Source organism: Balaenoptera borealis (genome assembly GCF_965194805.1).
Source record: "Balaenoptera borealis genome assembly, chromosome: 10".
Lineage (NCBI taxonomy): Eukaryota > Metazoa > Chordata > Mammalia > Artiodactyla > Balaenopteridae > Balaenoptera > Balaenoptera borealis.
This window is the reverse complement of record NC_138874.1, coordinates 93,995,204-94,018,977: the sequence shown is the minus strand read 5'-3', so window position 1 is coordinate 94,018,977 and position 23,774 is coordinate 93,995,204. Positions and strand designations below refer to the sequence as shown.

At 51.5% G+C, this 23,774-nt stretch overlaps 1 protein-coding gene across 10 annotated transcripts in view; it reads left to right on the top strand.

The window, feature by feature from the left end:
- The window catches only part of ITPRIP (inositol 1,4,5-trisphosphate receptor interacting protein), a 60,755-nt gene that overhangs the window by 14,828 nt on the left and 22,153 nt on the right, over nt 1-23,774 (top strand). For 5 of the 10 annotated variants that reach the window (XM_082408373.1, XM_082408372.1, XM_082408371.1 and 2 more), the window contains one exon: nt 7,317-11,143. The exons of 1 other annotated variant lie outside the window; for it this stretch is intronic. In XM_082408373.1, coding sequence (XP_082264499.1) covers nt 7,330-8,997 — 1,668 coding nt within the window. In that variant the 5' untranslated portion in view covers nt 7,317-7,329 and the 3' untranslated portion in view covers nt 8,998-11,143. Of the gene's footprint in view, nt 1-102; nt 2,936-7,316; nt 11,144-11,917; nt 11,988-23,595; nt 23,695-23,774 lie in introns of those variants that run through there. 4 more of the 10 variants (XR_014249254.1, XR_014249256.1, XR_014249257.1 and 1 more) reach the window with 3 other exon arrangements.

Here is a 23,774-nt window from a genome sequence, read left to right as displayed (position 1 = left end):
CACTGACACACTGGGCGCCTGCAGGTGTCCAGCCTCATGCCTGGCGCCTGGAGGGGGGCCCTTGCTGGCACCGTAGGTGGGAAGGCAGGGACCCATGGGTAAACCAACGCAGGAAGGCGGCCTGACCCGCAGGAGTTTGGAGAAGGGCAGGTTCCCTGGAGGAGGGGTCCCTGAGCTGGCCCTGAACGGCGGGTGCTATTGAACAGCAGGAAAGCTGGTCAGACTCCAGCACGCAGCCTGGGCTTTGCCGGAGAGAAGCGTGCAATCGGGGATGAGACAGGCGGGACCACAGGAGGAGCGCCTCACAGGGCTCAGACGGACTGCTCCTGGCGCCCACACTCCAATCCAACACTCAGGGTCAAACTCTGTGCTCTGCATCCAACCTCTCTTTTCTTTTTTCTTTTCTTTCTTTTTTTTTTTTTGTCTGCGTGGCATGTGGGATCTTAGTTCCCCAACCAGGGATCGAAACCACGCCCCCTGCGTTGGAAGCACGGAATCTTAACCCCTGGACCGCCAGGAAGTCCCCTCAGTCTCTCTTTTCTTACAGTCCTGTTTCTCCAAGGCCTGAGAAACTTGAGGGACAGTCAACCTGATGATTTGGTGGTCGCCACTGGCAGTGATGCCAGGGAGGTGGCAGGGCTCACTCAGTTTCCCATCAGCCCCTGGGGGATGGAGGTGGAGCAGAGGGGGGGGGCAGACTCCGTCCCATACTGCGGTCCAGGGAATCTCAGAGCCCACCCAGTGAACCTCCCTGACCATCAGTCTCTTCACAAGGTAGGGGTGTTGCAACTACCTAACTGGTGTTCTGAAAACAAATGGCAAAACACACGCAGAGTAATTAGCTTCCTATCAGCTGTTATGAAAACATCACCATCTTCCACTAATCCTCTCCTGTCTGTGAGGGTCCACAGGGTGATGTCCAGCCTGCCTGGACCACTTCCACCTTCACCCATCTCTCAGTCAAGTGTGTCTCCTCGTTACGCCTCGGTAGAATGGGGCCTAGATTAGTACCACTCTAAACTCTGACTTTCTTAAATGTGTGGATTTATTTCCCCCAAACAACATGTATGTCATTAGCCAGGACTGTGAAACTCCAGCACAAGGCCAAGCACACAGGAGGGGTTCAGCCCAGACTTATCAACGGTTTGGGTCTCCCTTAGCCCCTTCTTTCTCAGGAGGCCCAGAACCTAAGCAATGGGAAAGGGACTCAAGTCACCCAACGGGGCCTGGGCTACAAGTGCCCTCCCCTGCCATCAGCCCACCTCCTTATTCCATTTCGTAAGGACACATCAGCTCTCCTTTCGGCTCTGAAGATGACGCCAGGGCCTGAGCTACTTTTGCTGTGGTAATTAGCAGAGCTAATTGCATCTGACAGGCTGGGCGTGGGGCAAACCCTTGGCGAGCTCCAGGATCTGGGCTGCAGTGTCACTGGAGCCCCACCCTCCTCCTCCCTGGAGGCCTGCCTGGTTTGGGAAGGGGTGGTTCGCAAGCTGGAGTGGGCATTAGAACCACTTGGAGGTGCTGGCCCCGCCCCTGGAATTTCTGATCAGCAGGTCTGGGATAGCACCTGAAAATTAGCTTGTCTAACAAGTCCCCAGGTGATATTGGTGATGCTGAACCACGACCACAGTTGGAGAACCACTGTCCCAGGGGGGCTGCCGGGCTGCTGGGAAAGGTGCCCCCGCTGCTGAGGCCATGGTCAGCCAGCCCTGGGAGGGGGCTGGTGGGTGACAGGGCAGAGGGGTGTTGATGAACATGTTGTGGGGCTGGACACAGGCTCTTGCTATTCTCAGTTTGTTGTAAGAATTGTCTGGAAGGAAGGGGCATGGTGGACGTGGAGCCAAGCAGATGGGCACAGGGAAGGTCTACAGACAAGGAGGGGCCCCCTCTCTGCGATGTTATAACCTATTGCTCATTCTGTCCTGTGAGGGCACTTGGTGGCCGTCTGCCTCCCAAATGGATTGTGGCGTTTCTACTACTGAGGATCATGGCACACTCATCTTTGTGGGTCCTGTAGCACCCAGCATGTTCCTTGCACACTGTAGGTGCTCTGTAAACATAACACAGTGGAAAGAACTTGGGCTTTGGTGGAGGCAGTCAGAGCAGGCTTTCTCAGCCCAGCTTTGCCTTTTCTAGTTGTGGGGCTAGAAAATTACTTCTCCTGGGCTATGGTTAACCCACCTGTGAAACAGGAGTGACACCCACCACCTAGAAGGTTACAGGGCTCGCTGTGTGCAATGCCCAGCACATTCTAGTGTGGGCTTGATAAATGTTAGTATATCACTATTAGCCAACTCTTTTTTTTTTTTTTTTTTTTTCCAGCCACGCTGTGTGGCATGTGGGATTTTAGTTCCCTGACCAGGGATGGAACCTGTGCCCTCTGCATTGAGAGCACAGGGTCTTAACCACTGGACCGCCAGAGAAGTCCCACTGTTAGCCAGCTCTCAGTGGCATTTATTGGATTAAGCTGTGGTGGGTGTGCTATAGGGGTCTGCGGGCCGTGGGAATGAGGGACCCACGGAAGGGAGGGGCCATCTTGGATTTCTCCCCCAGGGTCTGGGGCTTCCGGCCAAACTCAGAGTAAGGGCCTGAGTAACCCACTGGTCTGGGCCCACCACCTGCAGCCCTTTGCCCCAGCCCCTGCTGCCCCCGTGACCCTGGCCCTTTGCCAGGCTAAGTTTAGCCGTGACTTGCATGGGCCACTACACTCCGTGGGCCGGGGCAGGGGTGGAGAGGAACTCAGCAGGTTTCCTGCCTGCTTCCGGGCAAGCAGACCAACAAAAGCCCTCCAAGTGGCCCAGGTTTATTTTCAAAGCCAAACCCAACTGGATGTCTCAGACTACATGTATGGGGCAGCCTTGTAGAGGTGAGAGCTTTGGGCCAAGGCAGAGGTGGACGTACTTGAAATTGGGGGAAAGGGGCCCTTTGGCGAGTGGTGAGTAGTGTGTGTGTGTGTGTGTGTGTGTGTGTGTGTGTGTGTGCGCGCGCGTGCGTGTGTGTGTGTGTGTGTATGCGTGCATGCATGTATCCACGGTTTTATGAGAGGCTCTCAGCTACTGTTCTGTCCCTGTGGTCTCCAAAAGTCCAAACATCCAGATTCTCCCCCCTCATTCTTCTGACCCCCGCAGCCCCTAGGGCAGTGTTCTCGTGACTCGGTTTGGGGAGGGGAAGTAGTGGAGGCTTCTAACCCAGCCCCACCTCGTGGGCACTGAGCAGCCACCGCCCTGTTCACCATCACTTCGGTGCCGCAGGCAGAGCCAGGCTGCACGGAGGGTACCAGGAGCAAAATGACAGCTGGGATCCCATCCCATCCATGGGAGGGTGGAGGTGGTTTAAGCTGGGAGTGAGTCAGAGAGAACTCCACCTCCAGGAGGATCCAAGGCTCTCCCCATTTGCTTGGGGGCAGGGTGGAAGGAGTGGTGTGCCAAGGAACAGCAATCCCAGGGGAATATTTTGTGCTTTCAGAGCACTTTTGAGCATGTGTTCCTCCATGCCCATGGGAGTTGGGCAGGGCTGGTGTGCTTGACAGGTGAGAAAATAGGCCCATGGAGGCCAAGGGGGAAGGAGCTGGTATTGTAAGGTGCTGACCCTATGCCGGGCACTGTGCTCAGCACCTGAGGTGGATGGTCTCGCTTAACCTCCCCTTCCTATGAAGGAGGGCCTGCTGTGAGCGCCATCTCACAGGTACAGCAGTGGAGCCCCAGGGAACCCAAGTGACTCACCCAAGACCCCTCAGCAAGGAGCAGTCACGGTTCAAACCTGGGCCTGTCTGCTTCTACAGCCTGGGCTCCTTCCTGTTTCCCTTGTGCTCCTGTTGAGTCTTGATTGTAACCTTGCTGTTGCCAGTGTTCCTGTGGCTGCCTGCTTCCTGCCCGAGTCCCTTATAGGGGCATCTGTGTGGCCCACTGCATCGCAAACCCCTGCAGGCAAGTTCATCTGCTATTCCCATCCCATCACAGCTACCCTTTTATAAGAAAACTTGCTCAGGGGCAAGCATTTTGCTGAGTGCTTTCTATGCATTACCGCCTTTACAACAGCAGGTATAATTATTCCCATTTTACAGATGATGAGACTGAGGTTCTGAGAAGTTGAATGATTTGTCCAAGGTCACATATCCAGTAGGTACACATGCTGGGCGCTAAGTCGGTCCGTCTCCTCCAGAGTCCATCCTCTTAGCCCCTCATGCACTGTGTCAATTGCTCCAGTTGGTTAGGAGTTTTGAAACTTGCCTGCCCCAGTACAGCCCATCATCTTCCAGCAGGCATGAGGACATACACAGGTAGCCCTGTGGAAGCTGTTGGAGAGGAGGAGGACTTCCCAGTCACAGGACTTGGTGATGGCACCCCTCCCCAGCTGGTAGCATCCTACCCTGAGTTGGCGTGGAAACTGACCTCTGGAATCAGGTGCTGCCAAAGACTTTTGCTGTGACTTGTCAGGGCCCGCTGTGCCCAAATGTGGCTGCCTACAGTAGAGGCCCGGAAGGGCCTCAAAACCCCCAAATTATCTCCTAACTGGCTGCTGCCTAGTATTCTACTATTAGTACTCCACACCTTTATCCTAAAACTCTGATCCCCGTTTATCAGCCGGCCTTACAGTTTTATCTTGGACCACCCTGGCCAAACTTTCCACTGAAGTTTCTCTAACGTATAATCCGGGGCTGACCTGTTTCTGCAATTATCCAGCAAGCTGCTTCTTGTCTTGGGGAAGAGAAGCTGGCTGGCTGCCCCCGTTCTTTTTCCTTACCCCACCTCCCTTCCACTCTGAGACTTCCTCCACTTTCTCCTGTCCTCCATTTCCTCCTCAAGTAGAAATACCTAAGTGCTTCAGAGTTCACCTCTGAGGCCTGAATGTGTCTGCACACTGAACTCTGCTGCTGCTGGACCTCCCTCCTCCCTGCCAAGCCTTTTGGTTCCTACTGACAGGGTGGAATCACATCTGAGCAGCAGGCTTTGCCCAAGTGTGGCAACTCAGGCCGTCTATTGGGTTGGCCAGAGAGTTCGTTCGGGTTTTTCCGTAACATTGGAAAAACTTGAACAAACTTTCTGGCCAAACCAATACATCCTGGCACTGCTGAGTAGAACCTGCAGAGGTGCTCTTACCTAATGACAGATACCTGCCTCTTGGCACCATTAGGGTAAGAACCAGAATAGGTGGCTTTCAGGGTACGAATTCAAGGTCAGGGAATGGGGTGTATTGGCATGTATTGGGGAGGCGTGGGGGGCGGCTCTTGGTTCTCCAACGATGACCTCCTTTGGCCATCTGCTCTCCTAGCTGAGGTCCCCGGCAGGAAGCAAGTGGGGCAAATGTGGAAAAGGCCAATTGTTACTTCCCAAGATTCCAGCCAGGGAGAAGAGGGTATAATATAAGACTTACCATGTGAGTCTGCTTCTCAGACTTTAATGTGGATGGTATTAAAATGCAGATTCTGGTTCAATAGGTCTGGGGTGGGGCACAGATTCTGCACTTTTTTTTTTTTAATAAATTTATTTTATTTATTTATCTATCTATTTTGGCTGCGTTGGGCCTTTGTTGCTGCGCACTGGCTTTCTCTAGTTGTGGCGAGCAGGGGCTACTCTTTGTTGCAGTGAGCGGGCTTCTCATTGCGGTGGCTTCTCTTGTTGTGGAACATGGGCTCTAGGCACACGGGCTTCAGTAGTTGTGGCACGTGGGCTCAGTAGTTTTGGCACACAGACCCTAGAGCGCAGGCTCAATAGTTGTGGCGCACGGGCTTCGTTGCTCCACGGCATGTGGGATCTTCCCGGACCAGGGCTCGAACCTGTGTCCCGCTGCACTGGCAGGCGGAGTCTTAACCACTGCGCCACCAGGGAAGTCCCGAGATTCTGCACTTCTAACCAACTCCCAGAAGATGCTGCAGCTGCAGTCTGCATAGCAAGTACTGTGTTGTAAGAGGTTAGTCCTTCCCCAAAAGTCACCTGAAAGCTAAAAATCCATTTATCCTGGAGGAATGGTGTGTCTCCTTTCACAATTAAGTCAGATTTAAAGTTCAGATGACTCGTGAGAGGAAAGCCAATGATTCAGTCACTCTGGTTGTCTCTTAGACTGTTCTGGGGAAAGACCCAGGAGTAGCCAGGAGATCAATGTCTGAATTTGGGGTGGAGCCTTCCAGCTCGGAAGGAGAGGTTTACAGTGGGGAAAGATAAGGGCTCAAGACTGCTTCAGTTACTGTTCAATGAACGTATGCTGTGCACCATTCACTGTGCTGTGTAGGCAGTTTGCATGGACCAACACATCCATCAACACAATGACCCTCTGGGTGCTCTGGCTTTCCTTTTGTACACTAAGGAAACTGGGGCTCAGAGGGGTGAGTTAACATGCCCAAGGTCACACAGCTACCCACTGAGTGACAGGGCTGGCTTTGGAACCCAACCCTCCTGTTCTTAACCACTAGGCTATACTGTACTGAGGAAACAAGCATTCACTAGAAGGCATTCACTGGCAGGGGAGGAGGGGATGTCTTATACAGGACTATTTTGGTTTCAAGTGCTGGAAAACAACTCAAACTGACTTAAATAAAAAGGGAATGTATCGGGAGTTCTCTGGTGGCCTGGTGGGCTTTCACTGCCACCGCTCAGTTTCAATCCCTGGTCGGGGAACTGAGATCCCACAAGCCACGTGGTGCCACCAAAAAAAAAAAAAAAAGAGAGAGAATGTATTGATTTATATGACTACAAAGTCCAGAGGTGATGGCTTCAGGCACAGCTGGGTCCAGGGCATATGCTTTCCTCCATGTTGGCATCTTTCTCATCCCCTCTTTGAGGCAGCCAGAGAGCCACCAGCAGGTGTACTCCTGTTCCCTCGGCAACCCTAGGCAACAGGGTGAGTCTTTCTCCCCACTGGTCCCAACAAATCCTACCTCTTATCTCCCAGTGGCCAGCATAGGGTCATAAGCTCACCCTGAAACAACCCCTGTGGCTGGTGAGGAGGAGCATGAAATAGCCTTGGGCCTGGGTTACATGCTCACCCCTTAAGCAGGGGGTGGGTTCATCCCCACCCAGACCATAAGGACTGGGAGTAGAAAAGGTTTGGTTCCCAGGGAAAGTGGGGTGCTGCTACCAGAAAGAGCGCTGTCTGGGCAGACCGAAACAGGTCCACCGCTGTGGTTGTGTTGCCAGGATCGCTGCTGAGGGACTTCGGGGTTCTTGTTCCCGAGGCTAGGCTGGGCGTGGGGATGGGGAAGAGCCGTAAGGCGTCCACCAGCTCGGCGGGGCGGAGGTCGGTGGGAGGGAACCACGAGGGAAGAAGCGGCACCGAGGGAAGCCCGGTGTGACCGTTGGCTTCTCTCTCCCTGTTCCCAGGAAAGCTGCAGCCATGGCGCTGGGGCTCTTCCGGGTGTGCCTGGTGGTGGTGACGGCCATCATCAATCACCCGCTGCTGTTCCCGCGAGAGAACGCCACGGTCCCCGAGAACGAGGAGGAGATCATCCGCCAGATGCAGGCGCACCAGGAGAAGCTGCAGCTGGAGCAGCTGCGCCTGGAGGAGGAGGTGGCGCGGCTGGCGGCCGAGAAGGAGGCCGAGAAGGAGGCGCTGGAGCGCGTGGCGGAGGAGGGCCAGCAGCAGAACGAGAGCCGCGCCGCCTGGGACTTGTGGAGCACCCTCTGCATGATCCTCTTCCTGGTGATCGAGGTGTGGCGGCAGGACCACCAGGACGCGCCCTCGCCCGAGTGCCTGGGCGCCGACGAGGACGAGCTGCCCGGCCTGGAGGGCGCCCCCCTCCGGGGTCTCACCCTGCCCAACAAGGCCACGCTCGACCACTTTTACGAACGCTGCATCCGGGGGGCCCCGGCCGACGCCTCCCGCACCCGGGAGTTTGTGGAAGGCTTCGTGGATGATTTGCTGGAAGCCCTGAGGAGCCTGTGCAGCCGGGACACGGACATGGAGGTGGAGGACTTCATCGGCGTGGACAGCATGTACGAGAACTGGCAGGTGAACAAGCCGCTGCTGTGCGACCTCTTTGTGCCCTTCATGCCCCCCGAGCCCTACCGCTTCCACCCAGAGCTCTGGTGCTCCAGCCGCTCGGTGCCCTTGGATCGCCAGGGCTACGGCCAGATCAAGGTGGTCCGGGCCGACGAGGACACGCTGGGCTGTATCTGCGGCAAGACCAAACTCGGGGAAGACATGCTGTGTCTCCTCCACGGCAAGAACAACTTGGTGCGGCCAGGCAGTGAGGCGGAAGACCCGCTGTGCGTCGGAGACTCCCCATACCTGGACACGATGCGGGTCCTGAAGTGGTTCCAGACGGCCCTCACCAGAGCCTGGCACCGCATCAACCACAAGTACGAGTTCGACCTGGCCTTTGGCCAGCTGGACACCCCGGGGTCCCTCAAGATCAGGTTCCGCTCGGGGAAGTTCATGCCCTTCAACCTGATTCCTGTGATCCAGTATGATGACTCCGACCTGTACTTGGTCTCCCATCTTACCAGGGAGCCCTGTGGGGGGACCCCGCCATCCAGCACAGATTGGCTCCTGTCCTTCGCTGTCTATGAGCGCCACTTCCTTAGGATGACCTCGAAGGCGCTGCCCGAGGGCGCCTGCCACCTCAGCTGCTTGCAGATTGCCTCCTTCCTGCTCTCCAAACAGAGCCGCCTGACGGGCCCCAGCCGGCTCAGCAACTACCACCTGAAGACCGCCCTGCTGCACCTCCTGCTCGCCCGGCGGCCAGCCGCCTGGAAGGCTGAGCAGCTCGATGCTCGTCTGCACGAGCTGCTCTGCTTCCTGGAGAAGAGCCTGCTGGAGAAGAAGCTCCATCACTTTTTCATCGGCAATTGCAAGGTGCCCGAGGCCATGGGGCTCCCTGAGGCCGTACGCAGGGCTGAGCCTCTCAACCTCTTCCGGCCCTTCGTCCTGCAACGAAGTGTCTACCGGAAGACAGTGGACTCCTTCTATGAGATGCTCAAGAATGCCCCAGCGCTCATTAGCGAGTACTCCCTCCATATTCCCTCAGACCATGGCCTGCCCTCAAAAGCTGTCATCTTGTAGAGCATCCACGACCCAGAGGGCCAGGACACAAGGCATCCTACATGTCCACACACTTGGGGGCACGTGCAGGCCCTGTCCTGGGAAAATGACAGGCTTTATAGGGCGCCGTGGCTCAGCCTGCCGGGGGAGCTAGACCCTATAGCACAGAGGAAACAGAATTCCAAGCCAAAGCTGGTTTGCTTTCATGCCATTGGGACTTGCTGGTGAAGCTGTTGTCTGGGTTTGGGGACTGATCCTTTGCAGCTTACTTTTGGATCACCACCAATGGCCAAGATGATGACAGAACTCTATGGACGCTGAGTTACAGACAATGCAAACATCGATTTGGGTGTGATTCTTTTTACATTCCAGGTCCAGTCTTTACTTGAATATCAACAAAAGATCTACAGGAATGCTAACAGGGACCCGTGTTAAGACCTTGCACCCTTGCACTCCAGTAACCCTTGACCCCAGGCATCTGCAACCAAGCAGTGGGCACCAGTGTGGGAATTTGCAGTGTTCCATCCACAGCCTGCACAGTAGGGGTCCCCACTGTGGCTGCCATTTTTATACTATTTGGAGAAAAGACCTAGAGAGATTCAAGGCCCCAGGTGGCTAATGTCTCTGTTACACAGAAGTGGGTACTTGGTGGCAGACAGAAGTTTAAGCTGACTGTTGTTTCAGCTACACATCTCACTCAGGGTGCACCCCCTTTTCTCTGCCCCTTCTCCCAGGATGCTATGTCCTGAACCCTGTGGGTGCCACATACCATGCTGGGTACAAGCATGGTATGTGGGCCCCTCACCCTCGTTATTCTCTCCACAGCTGGTCTCTCTGGCCACCAGTATGTTGGGAGGTGGGGGACACTGAAGATAGACGATGAGAGAGAAAGAGGAGCACAGGGTCACGGGGGCAAAGGGCAGAGCCTGGTACCTGGGCTGCTGGGGTCTGGTTTGCAGTGTGGCCTCTGATGCCTAGTTCAGAGAAGGTCGTAGACCTGAGAGGTGAGGGATGCTGTAGCCCTGAGTTTTCCTCAGGGTTCCAATCCTAGAGCAGGGCGTGCCTGGAAACAAGACTGCTGTGGAAACCCAGCTCCACATGCAGGCCCCAAAATCCCCTTGGCTGTTCATTCCAGCGGGGCTCCCTCACTGCACAGAACCCTCCCTTCTGGATGGGCCTTCCTGGCCACACAGATGACCAACACCCTAAGAGCCTGACAGAGGCTTGGCTGACTGGGACACGTAAGGACAGACTACAAGCACAGCCCTCAGACCTCAGAGAGGCCACCTTGGCACTGCTGGGCTGTGGTCCCTGGGCAGGCACCAGAGCCTGAGGTCAGAGCTGGCCTCGGTCTCCAGGCCTGGTTCAGAGGGGCTGGGAAGCCACTCCCTCCTCCAATTATGGCTTCACTTGCCCTTTGGGGGCTCCTCTCTTGGCATTGCCTCGGTAACCTTTGCAGAGGGCCGAGGGGAAGCAAGAATGAGTGCTCCTTCCCCAGCACTCTCCTTCCATGGTTGAAGCTGGCCGTGCCTCCCAGACACGTACCCAATTCCTCAGGGGTGTCGGGCTCAGCATGAACTGAAGAAAGGATCCTGTCTCTACCCCAGGAGTGCTCTCACCTGGCCTCGGAGTGTTCTAGGAGATGGACAGTTTGCCTGACAGGGTTAATTCACAGTAGGAGGCTCAGCTGTTATGGGGCATCGAAGCCCATAGGAAACTGTAGGAAGCTTCCTTCCATGTGAGCTGGGGTTAGACTGAGCAGCACCTGGGTCTGCCCCTCCCCAGGCCCACATGGTCTCCAACAGTAACCCCAAAGCCCCATTTCCAGTTTGGGGGAATTTCCTTATTTATTGTCACCCATGCCTTTCCTTTCCCATCCTCATCCTCATCTGATGTGCTTTGAGGAGACCCCAGCAACCAAGAACCAGCCTCCAGAAGCCAAGACCAAGCCTGAATCTCCCTCAGCTTCCCCTTTGCTTCCAGGAGAAAATTCACTGAAAAATTCCCTTCTGGCCTCTTGTTTATACAGAGACAACAACTCAGCGGGGAAATGGGGATCTTTTATGCACCAAAGCTGCTTCTGAAGCAGAGGGCGGCGGGACTCTTGGTGTTTCATGCTGCCTTATTTATGTTAAAGGAAGAATTAAATTCTTGCAAGGAGTAGAAACTGGTCACAGTGTTTGTTTTTAACTTCAGGAAATCTGTGAGCTTCCCAGGGCAGAGCTGAGGAGGGGGTGGATTTCCTACTGACACGCGGAAGCTTTCACTCCCTTTTTATTCTTATGCTTTCAGGAAATTTAAAAAATAGCAAAACAGAATATTTCTGGCCCATCTTTGAGGCAGCCTGCAGAGTTCCAGAAAGGGCCTTTGAAAGCAGGCTATAGGGTGGATTCCAACACAAAACCTTACTTCACAGAGCTGATGTGTGCAAAGAATGTGGGCCCTGGGAGTAATGTGAAGCTTTTGGCTTGAAGGAAAGAGACTGTCTTTTAAACAGAAGAGTTCTAGACCTTTAGGGCACTTAGGCCTTTCCACTAAGGACAACTTTCTCCGAGGGATCTCTTTCCTTCCCGAGGATGCTTGACTTTACCCAGCATCTGCTTACTTGCTGTACCAAATGCCCCAGGACTTTTGCTGCACCTCTTGACAAGTGAAGTGAGCAGGGCTGGCCTGAAGCCACAAGGTCGGTTAGGTTGAACGAGGGCCCCTCCTCCTCAAAAGCCCCAGCCCCTCTCTCTGCCTTGTCAAAGCACAGCCTGGCAGTCCAGTGGTTAGGACCCTGCACTTCCACTGCAGGGGGCACGGGTTCAATCCCTCATCCAGGAACTAAGATCCTGCAGGCCATGATGCATGGCCAAAAAAAAAAAAAAAAAAGCACAGCCTGGGTTGAGAATCTGGTTTGTAATCAAACCAGCCAGCACTGGTTTGTTTGTAATCACAGGTCTCATCAGAATCCCATGGAGAGCTAGGTCAGATGCCCAGACCCCACCTTGAACCTACACGGCAACCAGGTAAGGCTCTATTTCTAAAGCGCCCTCAAGTGACTGATGACACCCCTAGCTGAGGATGGCTCTTCACTTCCTTTCCAAATGGAAAGTGAAAGAAAACCCAAGTGGACTGCTTTCCCTACAAAACTGTTGGGAGAAAGGCCTGGTAGAAGCCAATGAGCCTGCTTGGGATCTATGGTCCAGGCGGCATCTGCCACACCACAGACATCCGTGAGTACACCCACGCTTACACTAGTGGTATGAGAAGCAGAGAGGGGATGGGGGAGGCAAAGCTGGTGAGCGCTCCTTTCTAGCAGGTCACGCATGGGTATCACCGGGGCACGGGTTCCTGGGCCACACTGCAGACTTCAGTGGAATCTCTAGGAGTCGGGCACAGGAATCTGCTTTCTGCCGAGTTTCCCAGGTGATGCTGGAAGTCCAAGAACCCCTGATACTGGAGGATTAGGGAAGGCCTCATGGTAGAGTGCTGCCAGATATTGTTTCTAAAAGATGGGCAGGACTGACCAGGAAAAGCATTTCAGCCAGAACCATGGAGCGAGGGCAGGAAAGCACCACAGACGTAGGCAATATTTAAGTAGCACGTACTGTGTGCCAAGCACCCTTCCAGAGCGGGGTTGGTGGCAGCTGTGGCAGCAGGGAGTGAATGTCCCGGAAGTTCTAACTTAAGTCACTCAGCAGACTGGGATTCAGAACATTCTCATGCCCCATCTGGTCTCCGCCTCACGGGATAGAGCGGGAACGTTGTTTGGTGTGGCCAGCAGACCACAAGCAGAGAGAGCCAAGAGCCATGCAGTAATGGAAGTGTGGGCCTTCGGCTCACCTCACCACAGCCCCCCACTTCGCCCTCCCCGGACGTGCCCCCTCCCTCTACCCTGGAGGGACATCTTTCGAAGTTAACATTTCTCCTTGCCATCCAAAGATAGCTTGTTTTTCTAACTTGTGTGTCTGTTCTTTTTAAAAACAAAACCAATACAGTCATGATAAAAAAATTCAACCACAGAAAAATTAAATAACAGATAAAAGCTCCCACGCCTGACTTCTCAGCCCATTCCCCAACGTTAATCAGTAGGAAGTATCTTGTTTATCCTTCCAAAATTTTTCTGTGTATGTACGTATCACGTGTGTGGATGCATCCCTTTAGTTCTTTTTTACATAAATTGCACCATACCATCTAACTTTTCTTGGACATCTTTTTGGAACATTTGGCTCTACCTTATTGTTTAAAATAGCTGCTTGCTATCTCCCTGTGTGAGAGATGTACCTTAATTTACCCACCCTCCCCTGAGGAACACTTAAGGTGTCTCCACTTTTTTTGCTGTTTAAACAACACTGCAGTGAACATCTCTGTGTGTAAAACCTGATTTGAAGTGATCCTCTCCTGGTAATCGCTATATTCTGTACTCACCAACTTGCTGTATATGGATTCACCACCAAGCATCTTAACATAAAAATAAGAAGAATCCCTTTATTCTGGGATTTATTCAATCATCATGACTCTGGAGTGAGGAAAAGCCATTTTTAACCAAGTACTGAACAACACAGCTTGTGTTCCACCCTGGGTCAGATGCTATGTGGGGAACAGAGATATAAGACAAGGGAAGGGCTCTGTCCCCACTGAACTGGATCTATTAGGAAGACAAGACCAATGGCCACAAAATAAGCCAGAAAACAATGAAGACTGGTAAGTAATTGAAAGGGAAACGAGTGGCTCTGAGGCCTGCGTGGCGAGAGGGGTGTGTGAGCTGCCGGATCAGCTTTGGGTTTGAGCTGTAAGTTTCTGCGTCATGCATACACCCCTTCATACTGTCATTCATCCAATCATATATTCGTGTATTTGCCCCTTCACAAAATACTTGGTGAGTGGCTATCACTTTCTATATGCCAGGAACTGTGCCAGCTCCTAGGAAAACAAAGTTCAAGTGAGACACTTTGTCCTTATACACAGGAAAATGTGAAGAGCCTCCCCAAAGAAAATCAAATCAACACGATTGTCGTTCTGTCACCAAATGCCTGTGTTATATTCATCTGAGCCCAGAGTGGCATTTTCTATCCCTTTGGTTTTCCTCTACAGCCCCAAAAAGAAAACAGAAAATAAAACTTTCAACAACAAACTCTCTCCCAGCAAAATGGAACCACATAAACCTCAGAGGTGTTCAAAGATATTACTTCTTTTTTCGAGGGGAAAAGGTTAGGTCTTAAAAAGTGCAAGAGGAGAGGCCTCCAGACTCCTCCGGGATAAGTGGTCCACACGTCTTCCTCTAGGCTTCCACAGGCTAGCCAGGCGATGTCACAGCAGAAGCAGCAATCTCAGAAGACTCCAAGTGCTCTCAGATGCCCCCCCGGAAGCCCCACTGCCTCAGGGGTGGCACAACCTCCCACATCAAAGAGGAGGAGTGTTAAGGTGACCGGCCCAGAGGAGGGGGCACGAGGACAGCTGCTCTTGCCCCAGCCCGGTCTCCTGCACCCATTCCCCGGGAAGCTCAGGCCCCTCCCTCTCATTTGGGCTGGGAGGCACCTCCTGGCGCCCCTCTACTTAGAAGGCTAGAACTCTGCTGAGCTGCACTTCCGCGTCTGTCTTCCACCCACCCCTTCAGCTCAGCACCAACACAGCTGCTTTGGAGCTGCGGCTGCTGTGAACACTTGAGGTTTCTGCTCAGAAGTGCTGAGAGCTAGGCAGGTGGACGCTGCCCCTCCTTCTTTCCTCCTAAGAGAGCCGAGGATGTTTTAAAGAGACAGGTGGCTTGAGACTTACATCTGAGTTCTCAGCATCCTCACATCCATTGACCTGTGTCATCCCCGGATCCTAGGATCCCCTAGGGATCCTGAAGTCTTCAATGTAATAAACATATGTTAAAACCTAAAAAAAAAAAAGTGTGAGATGAGATTTTCAGGACAGGGGTGGGGTAGGGAGTTGGGAAAAATTCAGTCCTATATATTTCTTTAAAACCCACCGATCAGTAAGGTTTCTCTTAGGGGAACTTTGTTTAAAATAGAAATAGAAAGCAAAGACCCACTTCCCTGCCACTTCTCGCAAGGCACCCTTGGGCCTGTCTTCCCAACTGGCCAGAGATGACTCACACAGCCACCCCCGGCCTCATTGCTCACCTATTCCTGCCGAGAACTGAGCTGTGTTAGACCAAAGTCTCTTGGGACAGTGGTTGGGCCTCCAAAGGCGGATATTGCTCTTGGGTCTCTCCCAAAAGACATGGCTAGTGCTGAGTCAGCCCCCCAGAAGTGGGACTTCAGGTCAGCCCTGAGATCTCCCAGCCAGAGATGAGGAGTCAGCCCATACATACTTCCCGATTGCTGATACCCCAGGAATCAGGGCCAACGGATGCAGCAGCAGAAACCTTAAGTGGAGCCAGATTCAGGGCCAGGGAGGTTGGTGGCGTTCGGCCCTCTTGATAGCCACAGCTTCCACCAGAACGATTCCTAAGAAGCTCCCACCACACATCTGTTTCCTCCTTGCAGCATTTTGTAATCAGCGAGGCATAGAAGCTACTGAAGCCCCACCTATCCAGGACAAGACAAGACCTCAAGCAGCAAGATTGCTCAGCCTGAGTGTCCAATGACCCAGAGAGAGACAAGGAAGGGAGGTCCCCCTGCCCCATCTCCATGTGCCCACTCAAACTGGAAGCCCAGTGTGAAATTCTGCCCATGAGGGACCCAGACTTCTCCCGTGACAAAACCGTGCAAAGACCAATGAGACTGAGATTCCAGACAGTGCAGATGGCACAGGGGCTAAGAACCTGGACTCTGTGTTCAAATCCCAGCTGTGCCACGTCCTGCTTAGCAAGTCACATAATCTCTGTGAGTCATGGCTTTGCCTCGTTTCTTCTCCTGTAAAATGGGTATAATGCTGCCCACCTCATAGAGCCATTGAGAAGATTGAGTGTAAAGGGCACCTGTGAAGCACTTAGCTTAGGGCTTGATGAATAATAAACAAAAACAGCAGCTGTTGGAACTTCCTTGGTGGCCCAGTGGTTACGAATCCGCCTGCCCATGCAGGGGACACGGGTTCGAGCCCTGGTCAGGGAAGATCCCACATGCCGCGGAGCAACTAAGCCCGTGCACCACAACTACTGAGCCTGCGTCCTAGAGCCCGCGAGCCACAACTACTGAGTCCGCGTGCCACAACTACTGAAGCCCGCGTGCCTAGAAGCCTGTGCTCTGCAACAAGAGAAGCCACCACAATGAGAAGCCTGCGCACCACAAGGAAGAGTAGCCCCCGCTCACCTCAACTAGAGAAGGCCTGCGCGCAGCAATGAAGACCCAACACAGCCAAAAATAAATAAATTAATTAATTTTTTAAAAAAGGTAGTGGTTATTACCCTTGATCTTTTTAAAAAAATTTTCTCCCATGTTTTAATATTTATTTATTTATTATTTTAATTTATTTTATTTTGGCTGCGCCGGATCTTTGTTGTGGCATGCGGACTTCTTAGTTGTGGCACGTGGGACCTAGTTCCCCAATCAGGGATCGAACCCGGGCCCCCTGCATTGGGAGTGTGGAGTCTTACCCACTGGACCACCAGGGAGGTCTCTACCCTTGCTCTTAGGAGGGCTCCTTACAGCCAAAGTCCTACTTCGTGGTTCTCCCACTGATAGTGAGGCTCTCCCTCTAGTACCTCCTCTGCCACACTCAATCACACATTAGTCTGTCTTCCCTGGGGGCTCCTTCAGCACACAGTGTGGGACCTGCAGGACCTCCACACCTACCTTAGGGCCAGGCACATGCTCAGGAAATATGTGTGCACCTAACCAAAGGGGGTCTGCAGCCCTGGCCCCAGTTTGAGGGAATAGAAAGGGGTATCTTGGCCCCTCTGCCCCCTCTGCTTTCCTGGTCCCTTTGCAGAACAGCTAGTGCTTAGATCAGCAGTTACCATAGCAACAACAGAGCTAGAGAGAGGGTACCAGGCAGGGCATCCCTGCTTCTCGGGAGACCAGGTACCTCTTCTGGACAGCAAATAGGGGAAACCGCTGTGACGGCTGCCTCATAATGAGCTCCCTGGAAGGGGTCCAGGTTTCTATGTCATCCATATACCCCTTATTTCATCCAATCACGTATTTGCCCCTTCACAAAACATTGAGTGGCTGTCACTGCTATATGACAGGCACTGTGCCAGCTGCTAGGAAAAAAAGTTCAAGTGAGACACTATTCCTGCCTTGAGAGAGCTCCCAGTCTAGAGAGGGAAGCAGAAGGGGAAGGCCGGGGAGGGCAGGAGGCAAGGGGGTATGGGTGAGGGGGGAGCAGAGGAGTGCAGAGGTTAAGAGCAGGGCCTCTGGAGTCGACTGCTTGCATTCAAAGCCCGGCTCTGCCTGTTACTCGCCATGTGACATCTGGGCACTTTACTTCATCTCTAAGCCTTAGTTTACCCATCTGTAAAATGAGGGTAATTAGCACTTACCTCAAAGGCTGTGAGGTACCACTAGTATATGTAAACTATTGCCTGACATATGGCAAGCACTCAGTAAACAGAAGGCTTTCTATTGTTCTGACTCTACCCTGGGTTCCCTCCTCCACACATCCAAAGCCAGTTTTAGATTAGAGCTTCCTCCAGTGCTTCCTTAGCAGAGCCCCAGCTAACTCTTACCCCAGCTTCCAGGCGTAGCAGCCCCCACTGCCCCTGCACCTGGGAAGTCTGTGTGTACCCCACCCCCTGCTGCCAGCAGATTATCAGAACAGTGTCCCAGATAAAGTCCCTAAAGGGAGTCTTTCTGTTTAGCACATGAATGGCCAAGTACCACTTATTTCAGGATGGAATTTTTAAAATACCTCCTGCTCTGATCATTTATAGGGTTCCTCAGTATTCATCCTGATACTTTCCTCCTTTGGCAGAAATGCCCAGAAACACACACACACACACACACACACACACACACACACACACACACACACACACACAAACATACACACCTTTGAGAGATTTTCCAAACCTCTGAGTATAATCCAAATATTCCACAGCTTTGGAAGTATAAACCCAGATTTAGCAAAGGCCACCCCTGCTAACAGACATCCCTGCTTCCCAGGCCCCCAGTCTTGTGCTGCCGGGAGAGGGGTGCCACGCTCAGACTCCCCTGCGTGGGCAGCACAGAGCCTGCCTCAGTTGCTTTTTCCTCCTTGGCTGACGGGCCTGTGAATGGCTCTCCCCTGCTTGCTCTCCGCCAGGGAGCTGACTGCTGCTGTTCAACCACACCCTCTGAGGAAGGCTGTCTGCTACTAAGTGGGCTGGGGACTCTTGCTGCCTGCGAGGGGATTCTTGGTTGTGGTGGATCTTTGGGAGGAAATGACAGGGCAGCGTATCCTACAGTTCTTGTCGGGAGCATGTGTGTAATCATCCTCTCCATGAGCAGCACGGTTCCGGGTGCTTTTGTGCTCCATGCAGCATCCAAGCTGCCCGGTATCTGGGCAGGCCTGCGGGCATTTCAAATCCCTAACACTTTAACCCTCGTAAGATGATAACATCCTCTGAGAGGGCAGACAAGCTGGATTCTGAGTACTCCTCCATAACACAGGAGAGGGTATTTATTTTACCATCATCAGCAACATGGCAAGATTCCAAGATTCACAATATTAAACTAGGCTTGGGATGCACGGAATGGGGGTGGGGGAAGGAATAATAGTCCCAGCTTCAAAGGGTTCACAGGTCATTTGAGTCTAAACCTGCACACATGAAGCAACCAGAAAACAACTCCAAACCATGCATCAAGCTGTGTGCAATGTAGGACACCTTGTTCCACAAAGTGCTTGGAGAATGAATGCAGAGTTCATGTCTAATCATCCTCAGAAGGCTTGCCATGATTATAGGGTTGTTGGCCATTCACTGAGCATTTCCCTGGAGGGTGCTAAGTCCTTATATGGATGACCCCATTACTTTTCAATGACCCTATGAAACAGGTCCTTAGTCGTTCCGTGTTACAGATAAAAAACTAAGGCTCAGAGTGATTAAGCATCTTGCCCATGGAATTTAATGAGTGGCAAAGCTAGAATCTGAACCTGGTACACCTGACCACACAGCCCTCTTCTTATCCTCTATGGTACACCACCTCTTTGCCCAAAGAAAAATTCTTATCTGAACTTTGCAAGAGAAAAAGCTGGTTGAAGAAAAACACCAGGAGCCTGCTCTGGGGAAGATTAGAGAGTGGAGGAAACAGCATTTGCAAAGGCTCAAGAGCTCTGGCACAAGCCATATGTGAGCAAAATGTTTGCAAAGACCAAATGCCCAGCCTTTCAGGGACTCATAGGGGTGGATTAATGGGAAATGGGGCTCCTGGGTGGACCCAGTGTTCAGTGTGTGTGTAAGGCGGGGAAGGGGCTGGAGGCTAATCAGTGAGAAGCCCCTCGGGCTGGGTATCTGATTGTTTGTGTAGACTTTTGATAATAAATGGAACCAGGCTGACATAAACCACAGGGGAGCCTAAGGCAGAGCAGCGATGTTTCCCCTCCATCAAGATGATCATTGACTTTGACAAAAGAAATGTGGACCAGGTGGGATGTGAGGTAAGAAGTTACGGGAGAGACACCCCAACCACAGCCCTCACCACCAAAGCTCCGAGGAGCAATGTGGAGGTCCCCAAGGGCAGTTCCTGCAGCAGTGAAGATGCTCCACCTTGGACTTGACCATTTGCTGATAGGTTTAATCCACTCTAACACAGCCATTCTGCTGTCTGAGATCAGAGAAGTTTAGAGCTAGAAGGAATCTCAAGTACCATTTACTCACCATCCCCACCACCCAGCACAACCACTGCCAGCTGTCCTGGCCACCCCAACCCACCCCCACTGTGCCAGGATGTAACTGGACTCAGCCCAGATGCGCTCCAGTCCAGAACCACCAAGGAAAGGAGTCCACACGACCGCCTCTAGTCATCAGTTCTGATGTTATCATCATCTATGACGAGGAGGCTCTTTCAATGCTGTGGTTTAAACTGTCTTTCTCTTTTTCTAATAGAGGACACATTTCACCCTAAATCCATAGTTGAACATGCTTTTATAAGATATTCTCCAGGGGCTTCCCTGGTGGCGCAGTGGTTGAGAATCCGCCTGCCAATGCAGGGGACACGGGTTCGAGCCCTGGTCCGGGAAGATCCCACATGCCGCGGAGCAACTAAGCCCGTGCACCACAACTACTGAGCCCATGTGCCGCAACTACTGAAGTGTGCCCTAGAGCCCGTGCTCTGCAACAGGAGAAGCCACCGCAATGAGAAGCCCGTGCACCGCAACGAAGAGTAGCCCCTGCTCGCCGCAACTAGAGAAAGCCCGCGCGCAGCAACGAAGACCTAACTCAGCCAAAAATAAATAAATTAATTAATTAATTAAAAAAAAAAAAAAGGACTTGGCCATCAGGACCTTTTAAAAAAAAAAAAAAGATATTCTTCAATTGTTGAAAGTGGTTATCTCCAAGATATGGGATGATGGAAGACCTCCTGTTTCTCTTTCACTGATTTTTTTTTAACCCTGATGTAATATTTTTAAACCCCCACCCATAAAAGAAGTGTTTGTTTTGAAAGCTCCTCATGGAGCCTTATTTAATTGCCTCTTTTCTCCAGGCTAAATGCTTCTAGTTTCATCCAGAGGTTGACAATTCAAATTCATCTGTGGCTGACGGGTGACATAAAGGAAAGATAAGGAAGTAAGTAAGGCAGTGCAGGTGACCCTTGCCAACTGCACAGAGCACGCCTGGCTGAAGGGCTTTCAAATCCCAAATTGGGCTGTGGGCCACCAGCCTGCAAACTTTCCATGAACACTCTTCTCCATCCTTTCTTTCCTGGTTCTCCAAGCTTTCTGAATTAGCATGTGGAGCCTCAGAAGAGAACATCTTTGGTTCTGGCCACCCAGAAACAAGCCTTTGTTGAGTCAACAGCAGTCTCAGTCCCATGCCAAACACTGGCCAGCACACAGGATTTACACCTGCAAAGATGATCAATCCCTGAGTCCCAGGAGAGGCCACAGAAGCCAAGCAAGGATGCCAGGGAAATGTGACTCACAGACCTCACTCTGTGTTGGCTCGGGTGCCATGGCAACAGAGTGCCCCATCCTGAGTAGATGGTACAGAGACTGCCCCATCAAGTGGCGCCTGTTCTGGCAGACCCTCTACTTCCCCAAGCAGGCTGGCTCTGTCCAACTGGCACGGAGTCACACTGGTAAGTATTTACATGAGTCAAAATCCACCCAGAGGCAGCAGATGGCCAGGCTAGGCCAGGCTGAGACATGAGGAGAGAGGGGCTGGTTTGGGCTAAGTCAGAGGCAGGAGCAGCAGACAGCTCTTCCACGGGCACTGACAAGTCCAAACATCACTCCTGCTGCTGCCTGGTCTCAGCATGGCTGGAGGCTGGGAAAAGATCCCGCGTGAACAAAGCAAATGATCACAGGCTGATCCTGAGACCCTGAGATAAAATGGCATTGTACAGAACTGTCCCACTCCTAAGGCACCTGCTGGCACACCTGGCCATCCTTTGGGGCTCCTTATCGTCTTCAGTGGTGGGCGTTGTTGGACGGAGCCAGCTGAGGTGCCATATCCAGCCAAGAGAAGCATTCCCGTAAACTGGTGCAGCCACTGTGGAGAACAAGTGGAGGTTCCTTAAAAAACTAAAAATAGGGGCTTCCCTGGTGGCACAGTGGTTGAGAATCCGCCTGCCAATGCAGGGGACACGGGCTCGATCCCTGGTCCGGGAAGATTCCACATGCCACGGAGCAACTAAGCCCATGAGCCACAACTACTGCGTCTGTGCTCTAGAGCCCGTGAGCCACAACTACTGAAGCCTGCGCGCCTAGAGCCCATGCTCCACAACAAGAGAAGCCACCGCAATGAGAAGCCCGCGCACTGCAACGAAGAGTAGCCCCCGCTCGCCGCAACTAGAGAAAGCCCGCACACAGCAATGAAGACCCAACACAGCCAAAAATAAATAAATTAAATTAAAAAAAAAATATATAGAGTCACCATATGATCCAGCAATCCCACTCCTGAGCATTTATCTTGGAAAAACAAAAACTTTAATTTGAAAAGATACATGCACCCCAATGTTCAGAGCAGCACTATTTATAATAGCCAAGACACGGAAGTAACCTAAGTGTCCATCAACAGAGGAATGGATAAAGAAGATATATATCCATACACACACACACACACACACACACACACACACACACACACACACAGGAATATTAGCCATAAAAAAGAATGAAATATTGCCATTTGCAGCAACATGGATGGACCTACAGATTATCATTCTAAATGAAGTCAGACAAAGATAAATATCATATGATATCACTTATATGTAGAATCTAAAAATATGATACAAAAAATATGATACAAATGAACTTAATTACAAAACAGAAACAGACTCACAGACATAGAAAACAAACTTATGGTTACCAAAGGGGAAAGGGAGGGGGAGGGATAAATTAGGAGTTTGGGATTAACAGACACACTACTCTATATAAAAGAGATAAACAAGGACCTACCATACAGCCCAGGGAACTGTATTCAATATCTTATAATAACCTATAAAGGAAAAGAATCTGAAAAAGAATATATACGTATATTTATAAAACAGAATCACTTTGCTCTCCACTTGAAACTAACACAATACTGTACATCAACTATACTTCAAGAAAAAAAAAAACCTCCTGAAACTAATAAACAACTATAGCAAGGTTGCAGGATACAAGGTTAATGTACAAAGCCAATTGTTTTCCTACATATTATCAAGGCATAATTGGATTTTGATCTTAAAAGCGAAACATCATTTATTTTGGCACAAATCAAGGCAGGGGGCGTGGAAAATTTAAAAAAAACAAAAAACACAAACAGACTCACAGACGTAGAAAACAAACTTATGGTTACCAAAGGGGAAAGGAGGAGTTTGGGATTAACAGATACACACTACTCTATATAAAATCAATAAACAACAAGAAGCTACTATATAGAACAGAGAAGTATATTTAATATCTTATAATAAACTATAATGGAAAAGAATCTGAAAAAGAATATATACATGTAGAACTGAATCACTTTGCTGTACACCTGAAATGAACACAACACTGTAAACCAACTATACTTCAATTAAAAATAATTTTTTTAAAAAGAGAAGCATTCCTACTGCAAGACAAGCAGCTCCGAAAGCTCTAGGTTTAAAATCTCAACCAAGATGAGTGGAGAGATCAGGGGCTCCTGTGTCTTTGTCATCTTTGTCATCTTTATCACCCACACAGCCCAGGCTTGGTACACAACAGGCAACCAGAGGCATGTGTTGGGATGAATTGAAAGCGTCTGTGACGCAAATCCAACAGAATGACCTTTACCTCTGACTGGGTTTGGGATGTGTGTACTTTTTTAAGGCAGGATGTTGGCTATAGAACATTTTGTGAGCCATCCTGAGCCCTGACAGCACCGGTGATATTCTGACGTCGGTAGTCCAGGGTGATAATGGGTGTTTCATTTCCTGCTTTGGAATTCTTTCAGTCACAGGACCCTTGGTGTCTCCCGGGCCCACGGCCAAAGTTTGAGGGAGAATGAAACTCATGCACACCCACAGGGACTGCAGCTTTCATTTGCCAAATGGAGAGTATTTGGACCTGAAGCATTTTCTTCCCTCTCATCTCTCTCACCAGGAAGTTGTGGAGTGTCCCATCTGTAGTGACAAGCATCAGTGATGAGGCGGCCTTGAACCTCAACATCAGCACCAACAACCTGGAGGTCAAACTGGGTTGATAACCATGGAACTGGGAGGCACACAGGCTCTCAAAATGTCCCTGGACATTAGCACTGAGATTTCTAGAGAATCACTGGA